General features: G+C 63.3%; 1 protein-coding gene across 4 annotated transcripts in view; it reads right to left on the minus strand.

The window, feature by feature from the left end:
- Positions 1 to 14472, minus strand: part of Arhgef10l (Rho guanine nucleotide exchange factor 10 like) — a 111539-nt gene that overhangs the window by 77928 nt on the left and 19139 nt on the right. For 3 of the 4 annotated variants that reach the window (XM_076861175.2, XM_076861172.2, XM_076861170.2), the window contains exons 2-4: positions 6662 to 6737; positions 2899 to 3081; positions 2127 to 2160 (exon numbers count right to left, since the gene is read on the minus strand). In XM_076861175.2, the coding sequence (XP_076717290.2) occupies positions 2127 to 2160; positions 2899 to 3081; positions 6662 to 6698 (254 nt within the window). In that variant the 5' untranslated portion in view covers positions 6699 to 6737. Of the gene's footprint in view, positions 1 to 2126; positions 2161 to 2898; positions 3082 to 6661; positions 6738 to 12684; positions 12704 to 14472 lie in introns of those variants that run through there. The other variant, XM_076861171.2, reaches the window with a different exon arrangement.

A 14472-nucleotide genomic window follows, 5' to 3' on the forward strand; every position in this document is an offset into this window, starting at 1 on the left:
GGGCTCCTCAGGCGCCTCTGCAGGGGGAGCGCGTCCCATGAATGTCATTCAGCAAGGGACAGTAACCGCCCTGTTGCCTGTTGACAGTAAGCATCCTACGAAGTGACAAGTTTCACTCATTCAGTGTTGTCTCAGGGAGAAACGGGCCCAGCCTGAGCGGGAGGCGCAGGGCGCACAGACTCCACCCTCAGGCCATCCCTGGGAAGTGTCCCCAGTGCACAGGGAGCCAGGGCAGAAGCCAAGGTCACCCACACTTAGAAGAGACCGGAGCTCACAGTGGCTCCAGGTGGGATGTTACCATCCACCAACACACGGGGAAAACGGGCTCAGAGAGGTTCCCAGGCATCCAAAGCCACACAGCAAGGAAGAGCCGAGCTGCTGCCTCCAGGAGACAGTGCTCAGGGCACAGGTTAACCTCTGGGCACTGAGTGGCACTGAGAGGGTTAAAGGGGAGGTGAGTCCCCTGGTGCCTGAACCACAGCTCCCTCTGAAAGACCCTAAGCACCTGACCAACAGGATGACAAGACCCGGCAGTGCACAGCCACGCTAGGGCCACTAGGTCACTTGGCCTCAGCATGGCGCTCAGCGCCAGCCTGACATGTGACCTGGCTGCAGAGTCACCGAGGCTGAGCTCAGGAGCCAGGTCCCAGGACACAGCAGGACCACTGGGCACCGAGGGAAAGCAGCACTCCTGCCCCAGGCTCAGGGGAACTGGTGGCAGCCGCAGAGAGCCAAGAGCGGGCAGGGAGGACGCCCTGCTCCCCGCCACGCTGCTGGCCGCCATGCTCTCCCCGCCACACTGCTCCCCGCCACACTGCTCCCCGCCATGCTCTCCCCGCCATGCTGCTCCCCGCCACACTGCTCCCCGCCACACTGCTCCCCGCCACCCGCCACGCTCTTCCCCGCCACCCGCCATGCTGCTCCCCACCATGCTGCTCCCCGCCATGGCCACGCTGCTCCCGGCCACGCTGCTCCCCGCCAACGCTGCTCCCCGGCTTCTGCCCAGGGGCCACCTCTGCACGGACACTCACCTTCCCCTCCCCATCCCCAGAAGTCACTCTTCAGGGATCGGACCCCCCCACCAAGCCCACACGGTGGCCCACTGTGAATCTCTGCAGCTGCACTCACCGTACTCCCTGGAGCCTCTGATCCCTTGGAGGACCCTGCCGTGGCAGGATGCCCTGGCCAGGGGCAGGGCCACTGGCGGCTGATTCACTGGGCTTCCTCATCAGGGAGGACAGGCTGGCCCCTCACTCTGCACTTAATTACAAGGCACAAGACCAGGGTCCGCCCACCCTGGACAGTAAGTGAGCACAAACAAGGGCTCCCTCCTGGCGGGACCAGGACCTAGATTTGCATCTCAAGAGACCTCCTGGCGGCAAGTCACCTGCTGGAGAATTATGCACTGCGGGGGTCCCAGAAAAACAAAGGGAAGGTCCAGCACCCCACCACCAAGACAGCCAGGACTTACACTCAGTCCCTGATGCCCTGGCCACTAACTGGGGCCTGGACCCCTCACTGCTTAGAAAAGAAGGCTGTGAGCGCCAGCAACCTGAGAGGCCTCGGCTTTCAGCCCAGAGCAGGTCGGCACAGAGGGACAGTATTCAAACTGACTGCCTGAGTGCCCAGCGGAGGCCGGGCAGGCCCAGGAGAAGCACCCACGGTCTGTTTCACAGATAAGAAAACCAGAATCCGAGGCCTGGGGTTAGTGCTTGAAGGGTCAGGATGCAGCACCCGGCATCCAGGTACAGTGGGCAGTGTCCCCACAAGCCGCAGGAGGGCACCCACCCGGCTCTCAGAGCCCAGGGCACGGGCTCTCCCTATTTCCACGGTAGGTAGGAACAGGCAGACCCTGGGGGGGTTCTGTGACTCCACCAGGACCACACGGCTAGCAAGGGACACAAACAGGGTCTAGGGCCAGCCCTGCTCTCGGTCATTCCACAGACTTCAGGGCTAAGGAAAGGAGGAGGCCATGTGAGTGAAGAGACCACACGCCCGCAGGCACTGAGCTGTGCTCAACCAGACCCCATCCTCCTCAGCCCAAGACCCAAGACCTGTCTCTGGCTCAGCTCCACCTGCTCCTGCCCTGCCCAGTCGCCCTTCTCTAGCCAGGGAGGTCCACTTACTCTGTCTGGGATGGTTCAGCAGCTGGGGCCGGGTCTGCAGGAGAGGAGCAGAGGGAAAGCTGGTCAGGCAGGAAGCTGGGCCCGGACTTGGCCCATCCCGCCCTGTCCCGCCTCTCTGGGGGCGCTGGGGACAGGGACCTGGCCCTGGGTGCCTGCTGGGTTCCCGCCTCCCTTCCCCCAGCCACTGCTCAGTGATTCAGCTCCCTACCTGTCCCACCCCCACCCCGCCTCAGCCCCCGGCCTGCAGCCCTACCCCAGCCAGAACCAGCGAGGCCTGCCCAGCCTCCCCAGCCCCCACGCCTCAAAGAGCCCGCTGTCCCCAGCCTGCAGGAAGTTCCGGCTGGTCTGGTCCCCAGAGTCTGTCCCAGATGACAGAATCTAAGAGCCGGCAGCCATCACTAACAGCCGCCCTATCAGAGCCGCCCCACCCCCGCCCAGGGCCCTGCCCCCAGGCCGACCAGAGGAGACCCGGGAGGAGCTGCCCTGAGGGCTTCAGGGACCAGCCGGGCAGCAACGGTCTCCACAGCAAACCCGGGCCAAGCTCATCCATTTACAAAGTGCCAACGTGAGCCAGATGTTGCAGGAACGCCTGGAATCCCATCCCAAGGGAAGCAAGGAATGCGGCGTCCTCCCAGCAGTCCCCTTCCTGCTTCCTGGGGACAGCAGAGGGCCACCAGGCACTCATGAGAGCAGAGTTTCCTCACTGGTTCTCTGCACCCAGGGGGTCCAGACACCTGCAACTCGGGCCCCAAGGTCCCCAGAAACACCTCACCCGTGCAGGGGGCAGAGTCACGGTGGGTCAGATGCGGCTCTGCACCCGTCTCAGGGGCAGGGCAGGGAACACGCAGGCCTGCGCTGATGTCCTCTTCATCACTGTCCTCGAACTCAAAGGCCTCCCCGGGGTCTTCCTCCGCCTCCGGGGAGGGGCCTGGGGCTCCCGGAAGCAGCGGGTCTCCTGCAGGAGAGGAGGTAATCAGGCTGCAGGCCTCGGGCTCCGCAGAGGGAGGGTGGTCAGCGGAGCGCCTCTCTGAGCCAGGGAACCAGGCGGGATGGTCCTGCTGCGCTCCTAGGTGTCCAGGCGAGGCTGGTCGGGTCCCTGAGCAGGTTAGCGGAGACGGGGAGGGAGCAAGCCCAGGCCACGCCAGAGGGCCCTGAACACCTGGCCAGTCTGTGCTCCTCTCACCTTCCCTGTTCTGCGGGCCACAAGCCTTTCCGGAGGTGTCCCTGCACACGCGTGTGGGACACGTGTGGCTGCGTGTGCCCTGTGGGGTGCACTCTGGCTGGTGCAGGTGAGCAGACAAGCGTCCTGCAGGGGCACTTCTCCTGGCTCCAAGCAGATCCCGCTAGGTACTAGGGCCTACCGCTGAGCAGGGGCAGGGACCCGAGCCCAAGGCCCAGGGCATCGGGGTCTGGCCTCCCAAGTCTGCGCAGCCGAGCAGCCCCCTCAACAGCCTGCACAGCCCCTGGGCACCGCCAACCGCTCAACCAAGTGGGCTGGGCGCTGTGCCCGTGTGTCCGCGGCACCCCACCCTGCGCCTGGTCTCCTCCCAGGCAGGGAATTACACCAGCCCCCAGGCCCCCCAGGCCCCCAGACCAATGTGCCGACCAACAGAGCTGACCCCACAGGTGACGGGACAGCCCTACTGTGGGGCCGCCTGCGCACAGTGAGGTGCTCAGCAGCAGCCTGGCTCTACCTCCACAGGACAGTGGCACCTTCCAGTTGTGACAACTAAAAATGTCTCCCGATATTGCCACGATCCCCCTGGGGGTCACAGTCACCTGACTAAGAACCTCTGGGGCAGGTTACAAAAAAGTCAAGGACAGTTGGGCCTGTTGTGATGACTGTCCCCCTCCCTGCCTGAGACCCTGGAGGACAGGACTGTCAGGTCCATGCAGAGGTGAGTGGATGATGGGGGAGGGTGGACAATAAGGGTGCAGGGCCTGCAGATGGGACGGGACCACATCTGGTCCCAGCGGCCTCTCCAGCTAGAAAATCTCAGATCATGCCCCAGTGGCCCCAAGGTCCCCAGAGCAGAACATTTTAGGTGTAAATGTCTCAAATCAAGACACTGTTTCCTCAGTTGCTGGGCTGTAGGGTAGAGTCCCCTCTTCCTGAGACGTTATGACCAGATTAAAGCCATTGAAGGGACCCAGACCCTCCTGTTGGGGGCCTCCTCTGGTCAGTGAAGTGGCTCCTTCCCCAGGAGTAAAGAAACTACTGGGAGCCTGAGGTGCAGCCCTGTAGCCGTCCCTGAAGCACCCATGGCCACGCAGCTGAACCAGTCAGTTCCGTCCTGTGTGTGCCCACGGGTGTAGACCCTCCCTCTCTCCCCTTGCTCCCACCTCTCCAGCCACATGGGCCCCCCTGCAGCATGTGAACGTGCCAGGCCTGGCCTGCCTCAGGACCTTGGCACTGCCAAGCCTGGGCCTAGAACATCCTCCCTGGGTATCTTCGTCCACTCAGACCCCCTCAGCTCTTCACTATGTGTCCCCCTCAGTGCGGCTGCCCTGAGACCCTGAGTCCCTGCTGACCTTGCCTGCTTGCTTTTGACCTGTACCCGCACATGACGTCACTTCCTCCCCATCTGTCTCCTCTGGGACAGGGGGCTTTCTCAGTGGGCTCAGCACAGGGCAGGCACGCAGTGAGCACCTGCTGCACACACGCACACACATGTACACACACGCACACACTCACACGCTCACACGCTCATGCGCACACACACACACACTCCTGTTGCCACGTCTATGAGTTGTGGTTTTAAAGTTTTTTAAACACTGAAGTAAATGACCACAAAGTCCCTGCCCACCACGGCTGGTCAGCCCATCCCACCGTCTCCGGCTTGCCTAACCTTGGGTGCCCTTGAATCTGCTGGGTGGGGTGAGGGTGGGGTTTCCCTGCAGGGAAAGATGGTGTGGCCACAGTGACCCCGGCTTTAGGCCAGGCCACCAGGGCTCAGCTCAGACCCCAGCTGTCCCTGGTGCTGGTGCCTGAGTGTGGGGTCCCCTGGCCCCCGAGCTCACCCCGCTGGTCTGGGAAGCGGCAGCAGCAACGGCTGCTCCAGGCGGGGCCAGCCCCCAGGTGCCTGGTGGGTGCTCCTGGCCACCGTCCTCGTCCACGAGGCTCCCACTGACCACCATTGTCACTGTCACTGCACCATCACCCTCAGGCCTCCCGTCACCTGGTCTCTGTCACCACAGCCATCAGCCTGGTGGGAGGGGCAGTCCCTCCCACTCAGGAGAGGACTCAGGACACCCCTGTACCTCCTCCCTTAGGAGCACAGAACCTGCCCGTCACTGCCGTCCACTCATCGAGGGCCAGCTGCCACAGCCCCTGGCCTGGGAGTCTGAGGGGAAGGAAGACCAGGCCCTGGTGTCCGGGGGCTGGCTGTGGCCAGGAGAGGACATGGCAGAGGACACCAAGCACCACGCCCCACAGACAGTCTGAGAGGCTGGCTGCAGCTCCTGGCCTCCGCGAAGCCCCTGGTAAAAGGCTGCCCACGCGGAGCCCTGGGGACAAGGGACCTGCTGTGCCCCAAAGGGGACATGTTCCAGGCCCAGGCGGGGACAGGAGCAGGGTGCCCAGCAGGCTGAAGACAGGAGCCAAGGGAAGGGCAGCTGGACCAGGGGACCCTCCTCAGGAGCTGGTCAGACAGGGAGCTCTCACAGGACCCTGAACGGCAAAGGCCCGTCCTGCTAGGCGGCGGGGGCCAGCACGGTCACAGCTGCCGCAAACTGTGTTTGCCCACATCTACTGAGCAGAATAGAATGGACCCGGTCACAGCCACCTCTCCCCTCACCGCCACCTCGGTTCTCTTGGAGGGAGAAGGAAGGGGACACCCCGGTCCCAGGCGTGGCTGGAGGCGCTCTTTCTCTAGGCCGCCGTTGAACAGCCGCCCGCCCTCCTGCCAACCAGACGGGGCTCCTGATCTGAAGGAAGAGCCTGGCAGCCCAGCCAGGGTGATTGGAAGATGAACAAAGCCCTTCCCAGCCACCTGCCTCCCCACGGCAGGGCGAGAGGACAGCAGGTGGCACCCGGGGGCCACATGGCCTGGGTCCTCCAGGGCAGCACCTGGACTCTGCCTGAAGGAGCGAGGCCCTGGCCCTGGGTTCCAAATAAACACTGGACATTGGACCAAATTCCAGACAAACAGGGAATGATTTTATGAGTTTAAGGGTTTTTTCTGCCTCTTTTTCCCCCTAAGTCGGGCAACACTGGGGCTGCCAGAGGACCTGCCCTCATGGCCCAACCCTGTCCCTCGGCGTCCAAGCTTCAGCCCCAGAGCCCATGCTACCGTCCCTCCACAGGGCCCTTCCTGGCACCGGCTCTGAGGGGAGGAAGCTGCGTTCAGGGGACGAGGATCCCAGGCGGGGCAAGTACAGGACTGGTGGCCAGAGGTCCTGGGCTCTCGTGCCGGTCAGCTCAGTGTGCTCCAAAGCTGACCGGAGCTCAATGGCATGGGGCCAGTGCCATCTGCCAGGCCCACAAGGCCCCAGGTGAGGCGGGCAGCAGGGCAGGGAGAGCGTGAGCACCGTACCTATGGCAGGCTGTGGAGGAGTGTCGGAGGAAGCCATCAGACAGGGTCCAGCTCGGGCCAGCGCCGTCCCGCTCACCTGTGGGAAGAGGCCAGAAATCCAATTAAATGGCGCTGGAAGCTGAAGTTTGGGCCACGGAGGGGCTGGGGGGGGGGACCTTCACGGGCAGGCGGGGCCCTCACACTTCCCAGCAGCTCCCAGGCCTGGGGCAGCCCCAGAAGGGGCCCAGCCTCCACCCAGCGCGAATCATTAACCCAGGGAAGAGCCAGCTGCTGCCCCACCATGGCCCAGCTTCCCAGAAGCCACCGCTGCCCAGACCTTCCTCTGCCTGCTCCCCAGGGCTCATGGGCACCGCAGTCCAGCAGAGGGTCCCTCCTGGTGCCCTCGGGCCAGGGCCAGGCGGACTCAGCCTGGGCCACCACAGCCCATAGTGTGGCTGACACTTGCTCCTGCGGGTGGCCTGGTTGCCAGGGCTCCCTCAGCTGCCGGCTCTCACCAGTCCCTCTGCAGCCCGCTGAAGGCCACTCTCTCGGCCTTGTCCTGCCCCTCGGGCTTGGCCAGCTGGCAAGGGGCCACCCGGCCTTGGCACAAGGGTGTAGGGAAGGAAAGGGCTGCAGAGGTGGTGGCACAACACAGGGCCCCAAGTGCTTCTCCCAGCCCAGGCAGCGCCCACCCCACGGGGCTCACACACCCAGGGGCTCCTGCCCAGGGGGCTCCTGGGTCCTGAGCACCCTTGCCAGAGGCCCCTGCCACGCAGTGAGGGAGGGTCCGCCCCTCCCCTCCCCCACCTCTGGCCCTGAGCTGGGGGCTCTCCCTAGACAGGAGGGAGAGCAGAGGCCTCCCAGTCCCTCTGCCCCGCTGCCCACTGGCCGCAGCCTGTTTTTCTTTCCATTCCTGAAGGCTTTATTTTTAACTGGCTTACCAAATAAAACGCAGCGCGCCTGAATGGCAATATTAGTAACGGTGACACTCACGTGGTGCCTGCTGCATCCAGAACTGTATTCTAAGCGCCTCACAAATGTGAATTATATTATTATTATATGAGTCCAAACCATAAAAGGAAAAATGAGACCCAGTCTAGGGAAGTCACTTGCCTTGGATCACACAACTAGGAAGAGTCAAGGTTCAAGTTCAACCGTACCCGCCTCCCTCCCGCCCCAGGCCCTGACCCCAGAAGCAACCACTCCTCCCTTAGGCTCAGCGGTGGAGCGGTGCCTAGCACTGGAGAGGCCCTGGGTTCGATCTTCAGCACCACATAAAAATAAATAAATAAAATAAAGGTATCGTGTCCAACTACAACTAAAAACTACATATATCCAAGAATAAAAACAGAATCCCTGCGAACAATCCCATGGATTTGCCAACTAGCGCATCTGCACGGCCGTCCGCCCCCTTCTCCGTGTTCTGCTTCCACGGTTTCAGCGGCCCGCGGCCCACAGTCCAGGGGCTTCACCTGGTTCCATGATCTCAGGTCAACAGTGACCAATACCACGTCACTACCCTCCTCAGGCAGGCAGCCACATCCCATCACCTCCGGTCACCCAGAAGGACCATGAGCAGGGTGCAGTATCTCGAAGGGACAAGGTCACAAGGCTCACTACAGTGTGTTACTGTCACTGCTCAGAGTCATTGGTGGTACTGCTGCTGACCCCTTCCTGTGGCTACTTTCCAACTGCACTTCACCACAGGCGCCCATGTGTGGCCCACCCGGGGTTCAGCACCACCCACCGTTTCAGGCACCCTAGAGGGTCTCAGGATACATTCCCTGCAGGCAAGGGTGAAGGTGAGGATGTGGACTCAGACAAAGGACTCAGGCCTGTGTGCCGTAGCTGATTTTCTTACCTAAATCTCAGTAAAAATTTCAAAACAATCTGCAGAAATCAGCCTCCGAGCCAGGCACAGCCTGCAATCCCAGCAGCTCAGGAGGCTGGGGCAGGAGGGTCTCAAGTTCCAGGCTGGCCTGGGCAACTTAGCAAGACCGCGTCTCAAAGTAAGAATGGCTGGGGATGTAGCTCAATGGTAGAGTACCCCGATTTAACCCCCACTAACAAAAAAAAAAAAAAAAGAGGAGGTGGAAGAAGAGAAGGGGCATCCAGTAATCAGAGGCTGCCCGATGAGCAGGGAAGCCCAGCCACTCCCATTCTGCTTCAGAAGCAGAAGGAAGGGCAGGAAGGGAGCTCCAGGATGTTGGCAGTCCTGTGGTCACTGGGCCGGTCACTGGGCCACAGGAGACTTTCCCTGGACCTTCTCTTTCTGAATTTCCCAGACCCCCTACAGGGAGCGCTGGGGGGAGGAGGTGAGAATAACCATCCCGACTGCTTTGCTTTCTGCAGTGCTGGGGACGGAGCCGGCCTCCTGCAGGCTAGATCAACCCTGCCCTAAGCTATGCCCAGCCGCCATCTGCTTTTTACAGGGGACCTGATGCCAAGGCCTCAGGACGGCACGAGGGACTCAGCAGGACGGCCGGTCGCTTTACACAGGTGGAAACCAGCCTGGAGGGGAGGGGCCTGCCCAGGGCCTCGTGGCTCTGGGGGTCAATGACGCGAAGGGGCCTGGTTAAGAGGAGGGACTGTGGCCGGGGGATCTGAGCGGTCAGGTCCCAGCCGGAGCACCTGCTGCGGCAACAGGGAAGGGCCTCTCACCTCCCCACCAGGGCATGAGGATTCAGTGACCAGCGCCATGGTGTCAGTGCCAGGCTGACCACGCTGTGCAGGGGGACGGGTCCTCGATGTAAAATGACGGCCGAGACAGGCAGGCAGGCAGGCAGTCTCAGGTGGCTCTTTCCCCTCCACTGTGCAAAATGTGAGGAGCAGGCTCTCTGGGGCGGCGCTCAGACAGGGAGGCCCCGGGGACCAGGGAAGAAGCCCAGGCTCCAGGCCGCAGCGCACGCAGGCGCAGACTGAGCTCAGAGACCCAGGACACGGGAGCAGCCCACCGCTGCACCTCCCACCACCCTCGCTGCCATTCACCCGGTTCCACCAAAGTGCTTATTGACTGCTCTTGGGTCTCCCCTCCCTCTAGGGTTCAAGTCCATGTGCCCATAGGAACCCCCACCTGCATCAACCCTGCACCAGGAAACAAGGTCAGGCACCCATCCCCGGCCAGGCCTCGGAGGTGCCCCTCTCCTGGAAGCCAGAAACTAGTGGGGAACAGCGTGGCAGGGGGAGACGGGTGCCTGGGCTGGTCAGGATGGAGCCCCCACATGCCGTGTCCCTCCGGCTCTCAGCTCTCCTGGGTGCGCATGTGGCCAACCTGTGCCCCTCCTCGGCTCCATGGGGACTGCTCCACAACCTGACCATTCACCCCTTGCTTCAAACTCTTCCTGTGGCCTTCAGAATGATCCCAGGCCCTAAGCAAGGCCCTTCCACCGCCCGGCTCCAGGGCTCTCTGGTCTCCGCAGCTGCTGGCCCGGGGTGCACTTCCGCAGCCCCATGGCCCCACAGCCCGCTCCCAGCCCTGGGCCTTCAGGCTGCGTCTTCCCCCGATTCTCTCTCGACTGCAAACGCCTACTCACCCCCAAAACCCAGTGCGTCTGCTCCGTGGTCCCTCCCTGGACTCAGGCCACAGTGGTCCCCAGGCCCGATGGTAGACAAAGGTGATGCCGGACACACGGGTTGGAGAACAGCCCGTTAGTCAGTGTCCCTCGCTAGATGGGACCCTCGGAGCCAGGGTCTGACAATTCAGTGTCAGCAGGACTGGCCCAGGGGACATACTTGATGCCAGCTGCCACACTGAGCCAAGAGATTGGGCACTGCCCCTGCCTGGGTGCCCGAGCTGGGGCAGCTGCAGGTGTGGGTTTCAGCCCAGAAGAAGGGGACAGGTGGTGGGAGGGGACGGCTGGGGGACAGGTGTGGGAGGGGACGGCTGGGGGACAGGTGGTGGGAGGGGACGGCTGGGGGACAGGTGTGGGAGGGGACGGCTGGGGGACAGGTGTGGGAGGGGACGGCTGGGGGACAGGTGGGGGGGGGTAAGGCTGGAGACTGCAGACCTGGGGGGGGGGGCTCTGCGGGGGCCCAGAAGCCCAGGGCCCAGGAGGAAGAGGTGAGAAGAGGGTGAGGCCGGGCGGAGCAGGAAGTAGGAGGCCACCGCCTGCCTGGGGGGCCACAGCTGCTGTGCACCTGGCAGAACCCCCACCCATCCTCCCTCCCAGCCCCTGAGCACAAGGGCCACCTAGTGGAGACTCTGGATGGGGACACTCCCAGGGGCTCTGGGGAGAGTCCAAGGACTGGGGGCGGTGGGGGAGGGCTCAGCTGAAGGGAGCCCTGGCAGCGGCAGACCGCCTGGGTCACAAACTGGGAAATAACAGCAGACCCAGGCCCGGCTGGGGGGTTAACGCTCACCTGATTTAATTCCCATCCCAGATGAGGAACCAGAGGCCGAGAGAGGCCCCAGGAGGTCCCTGCGGTCATGTGACTGTTCTGAGCTTGCAGTGAGGGCCCGTCCCCACGGTGCAGTGGCGGGACTGGCATGGGGGACCCTCTGGGAGTCCCTGGAGGTGGCTGGCCAGCTGTGCCAAAGGGATAGCAGAGCCCAACCCCGCCCCTCGCCTAGGGCACTGGGCCACTCCAAGGGCTTCCGAGGTGGGGGCCGCTAGAATACCCCCCCTCTTTGCTGGGAAGGCAGAGCATGGGCGGGCAAGGCTGGGTCAATGGCTGGGGCCTCACACAATGGAGGCTCTGTCCACAGCGAGTCCTCGCCCCCACCACTGACCTCCTAGGCCAGCCTGGTCAATGATCTGCAGGCAGGGACAGCCAGGGGCAGCCAGAGGCCCACCCCAAGGCTCTATGGGAAGGAGCTGCCCCAGGGGCCCAGCCAGGGGGACCCCTGGGGGTGGTTGCCTGGGAAACCAAAGCCAGCCCTGGAGGACACAGCTAGAGAGGGGGCTGCCTCCAGGCTCAGGGCCCAGCCTGCTCCCTCTCCCAGCCCCACAGATTAACCCCTCTGTCCCCGGAGCTGACAGGAGGGGAGCTGACAGCGGCAGGGTGTGTGGGAAGCGCCCTGCTCGCGTTCACTGGGGTTCCCACCCTCTTCTCTGCCGCCACATCCTGGGCAACCCCAGAATACAGCACCCTGGAGCACTGGGGACCAGAAAGGGCAGCAGCCCTGGACCTGGAAGCCGGGAGTTGCTCCACCTGACGGAGCCCCAGCCTCCCCACCTACAGTGGGAAGCCACCTCCCTCCCAGGTCACTGGAGGCCAGGCCGCACCCCAGCAGAGCCCGCACACCCAGAACCAAGCCGAGGGGTGGCCGTCCCCTGGGCTCACAGCCAGGAAGCCCAGGGACTGACAAAAAGCCACCACGAAGGTCGAAGTCTGGAGCTGGAGGGGGCCCGAGGCCCAAGGCCCGGGGTACCCACCACCACCCAGGTGTGCACGGGCTCAACTACAGAGGCTGACCGCTCCGGCCCCAGCCCAGCCCCAGGAGCACTGAGGGTTGTGTGAGTGGCCTCAGGCACAACTTCTGGGGACACTCCGAGAGTCCAACTCTCCCTCCCTGACCTGCCACCTACTACCTGAGGCCCTGGGCCAAGAACCAAGAGAGCCCCAGGCTCCCGTCCTGGCAGCAGACACAGAGGCCAGCAGGTGCAGGTTTTGGGGGATGCCTGGGCCAGACTTCCTGAGGGCAGCGCCTGGGCAGAGCGGGTAGGCACAGCATCCCACTTCCCGGCCAGAGCCAGGGCAGGGGCCGGGGCAGAGTGGATCCTAGCCCTAGGCTGCGCGTGCACTTGCTCAGCAGCAGGTCAAATGGGGTGTGCAGGGGAGCTGAGGTTCTGGGGGAGTGAGGGAGGCAATGAACTTGGGCTGCACCTGGCAGAAACGCACCCAGGGCACCCATGGGCCCACCCTCAGCCAGCGGGTCCAGGGCTTAGCACTGCACCCACAATCTCAGGTGGGAGCCTTCCTCCACACCTGCAGAGGTCCCGAACCCTTCCCCAAGAGCCTGCTGGACATGGGGCACCAGCCAGAACCGGAGGAGGGGCTCCTGCCTGTGGGGGCCCCTCCCTGGGCCTCTGCCTCCGGCCCACCTTGTGGAACGTGGGAGTTGAGTTCTGCAGGCACGGCATCTGGGTTGGTCTGAACTGGGTCGGCCTAGGACGGCTGCACGGCTGGATGCTGTGGTCCCCCGCAGGCCACCAGTGCCTCTGTCACGGCCTGCCTGTCCTGTCCCTGCCCGACTCTGGAGGCACTCCAGGCGTGGAGGGAGGGGAGTGTCTTAGGTGCTGTAGAGATGTCTGCGGGAGAAGCCAAGAGACACCCAACCCTCCCTCTGGATCATTCGCAGCAAATAGAAAGATGCTGCGCTCCTGCCCACCTTGATCCCACACAGACCCTCCCTGATGTCCTCCACCTGTCCCCGTCCCCTAGAGGTGGGGCCAGGCTCTGCCTCGGCTCTCCTTCACTCTCTCCTGAGCTAGCTACCTGCAGTCGGGTGTGAGCCAGCCCAGAGGTCACCAGAGCCCAGACCCAGTAAGCTCCATCTCGCAGCCCTCCCTAGCCCTCTGGGCTCCCCGTCCTGCCCGACCCTCCTGTCAGACAGGACATTCCCAGGCTCAGCCCCAGACAGTCCCCCCAACCTCACTCACTTTGTGATTTCTAACGTGTGTGGTGAGCCGCAGCCTGGACTTCCCTGCAATCCCGTGCCCCACCAGGCTGCCGAACCTCAACAGAGCAGCACCCGACTCCTGAGCGCCAGCCCTGCCAAAATCAAGCCCTGCTGCTCCCAGCCCCGCCTGTCTCACCCCACAGCAGCCCCATCCTGCCAGGGGCTCTGGCCAAAACCCTGGGCGTCGTCCTGGATACCCTCCCCACACCCATGTCCATCAGCAAACCTGCTGGCTCTGCCTTCCAGACACACCCAGTCCCCCAGTGGCTCGCCACCTTCAAGGCTACCACCGCCCCAAACTCCCAGCACCTGGGACCTCTGCCGGTCTCTGCTCCCACCTACCTCCCCACCCCACTCACTGTGTTCTCAGCACCACAGCAAGGGAATCCTCTGCCCAGACCCTGGTGTGCTTTCCTCTCTCAGGACCCTCATCCTGGCCTATGAGGCCCCACCACTGTGTGACTCCATTCCTCCATCTCTCCTGTGGCTTACTCCACTCTAGTCATGACAGCCTGGCATTTCCTTGAAGGCTCAAGAACACTCCTACCCCAGGGCCTTTGCACTTGCTGTTCCCTCTGCCTGGGATGCTCTTCCCATGTAGATCCATATGGCCGGCTCCCTCACCGTCAGGTTTCTGCTCCATGGTCACCATATGGGGCAGGGCCACACTCATGGCCCTGGTGCTCTGCCTGACCCTGCCATCTGTCCTCATAGCATGAACACCTCCCAACATCTCCAGCACATTTTCAGTAATGTGTCTCTACCACTTTCCTCCTATGGTAGGAGGACTCTGCAAAGGAAGGACACCCGCTGCTGCTGGCCTCAGCCCTGGACTGCTGGATGAACAAAGCAACTCTGGTCCCAGGGTGGTGCCCTGAGGACAAGGTGGCCTGCTGGAGGTGGAGGTGCCTCCCCGTCTGAGGCGACCTGCAGCCCAGAGCTCCTCCCAGGCAGCTTCACCCGCCGCCCCCACCCCCCGTGCTGCACCAGGGGCGGTTCCCCAAAACCAGTGTGGGAAGGTCTGGGGCCAAGACAGGGAGTGATGGGAGAGGGTGGGGCGGGTGGAGGAAGGACTTGGGCTATTTTTAAAAACTTGCTCCCCAAAAGACCGCATTCTTCCCCTGGTGAGTCAGAAGCATGTGGCCAAGCAAGGGCACAGGACCCAGGAGCCTCACGGCGGCCATGGCCCACACTCTGTGGGCAGGTGGGA

The sequence above is a fragment of the Callospermophilus lateralis genome, chromosome 7 (genome assembly GCF_048772815.1).
Source record: "Callospermophilus lateralis isolate mCalLat2 chromosome 7, mCalLat2.hap1, whole genome shotgun sequence".
Taxonomy (NCBI): Eukaryota; Metazoa; Chordata; class Mammalia; order Rodentia; family Sciuridae; genus Callospermophilus; species Callospermophilus lateralis.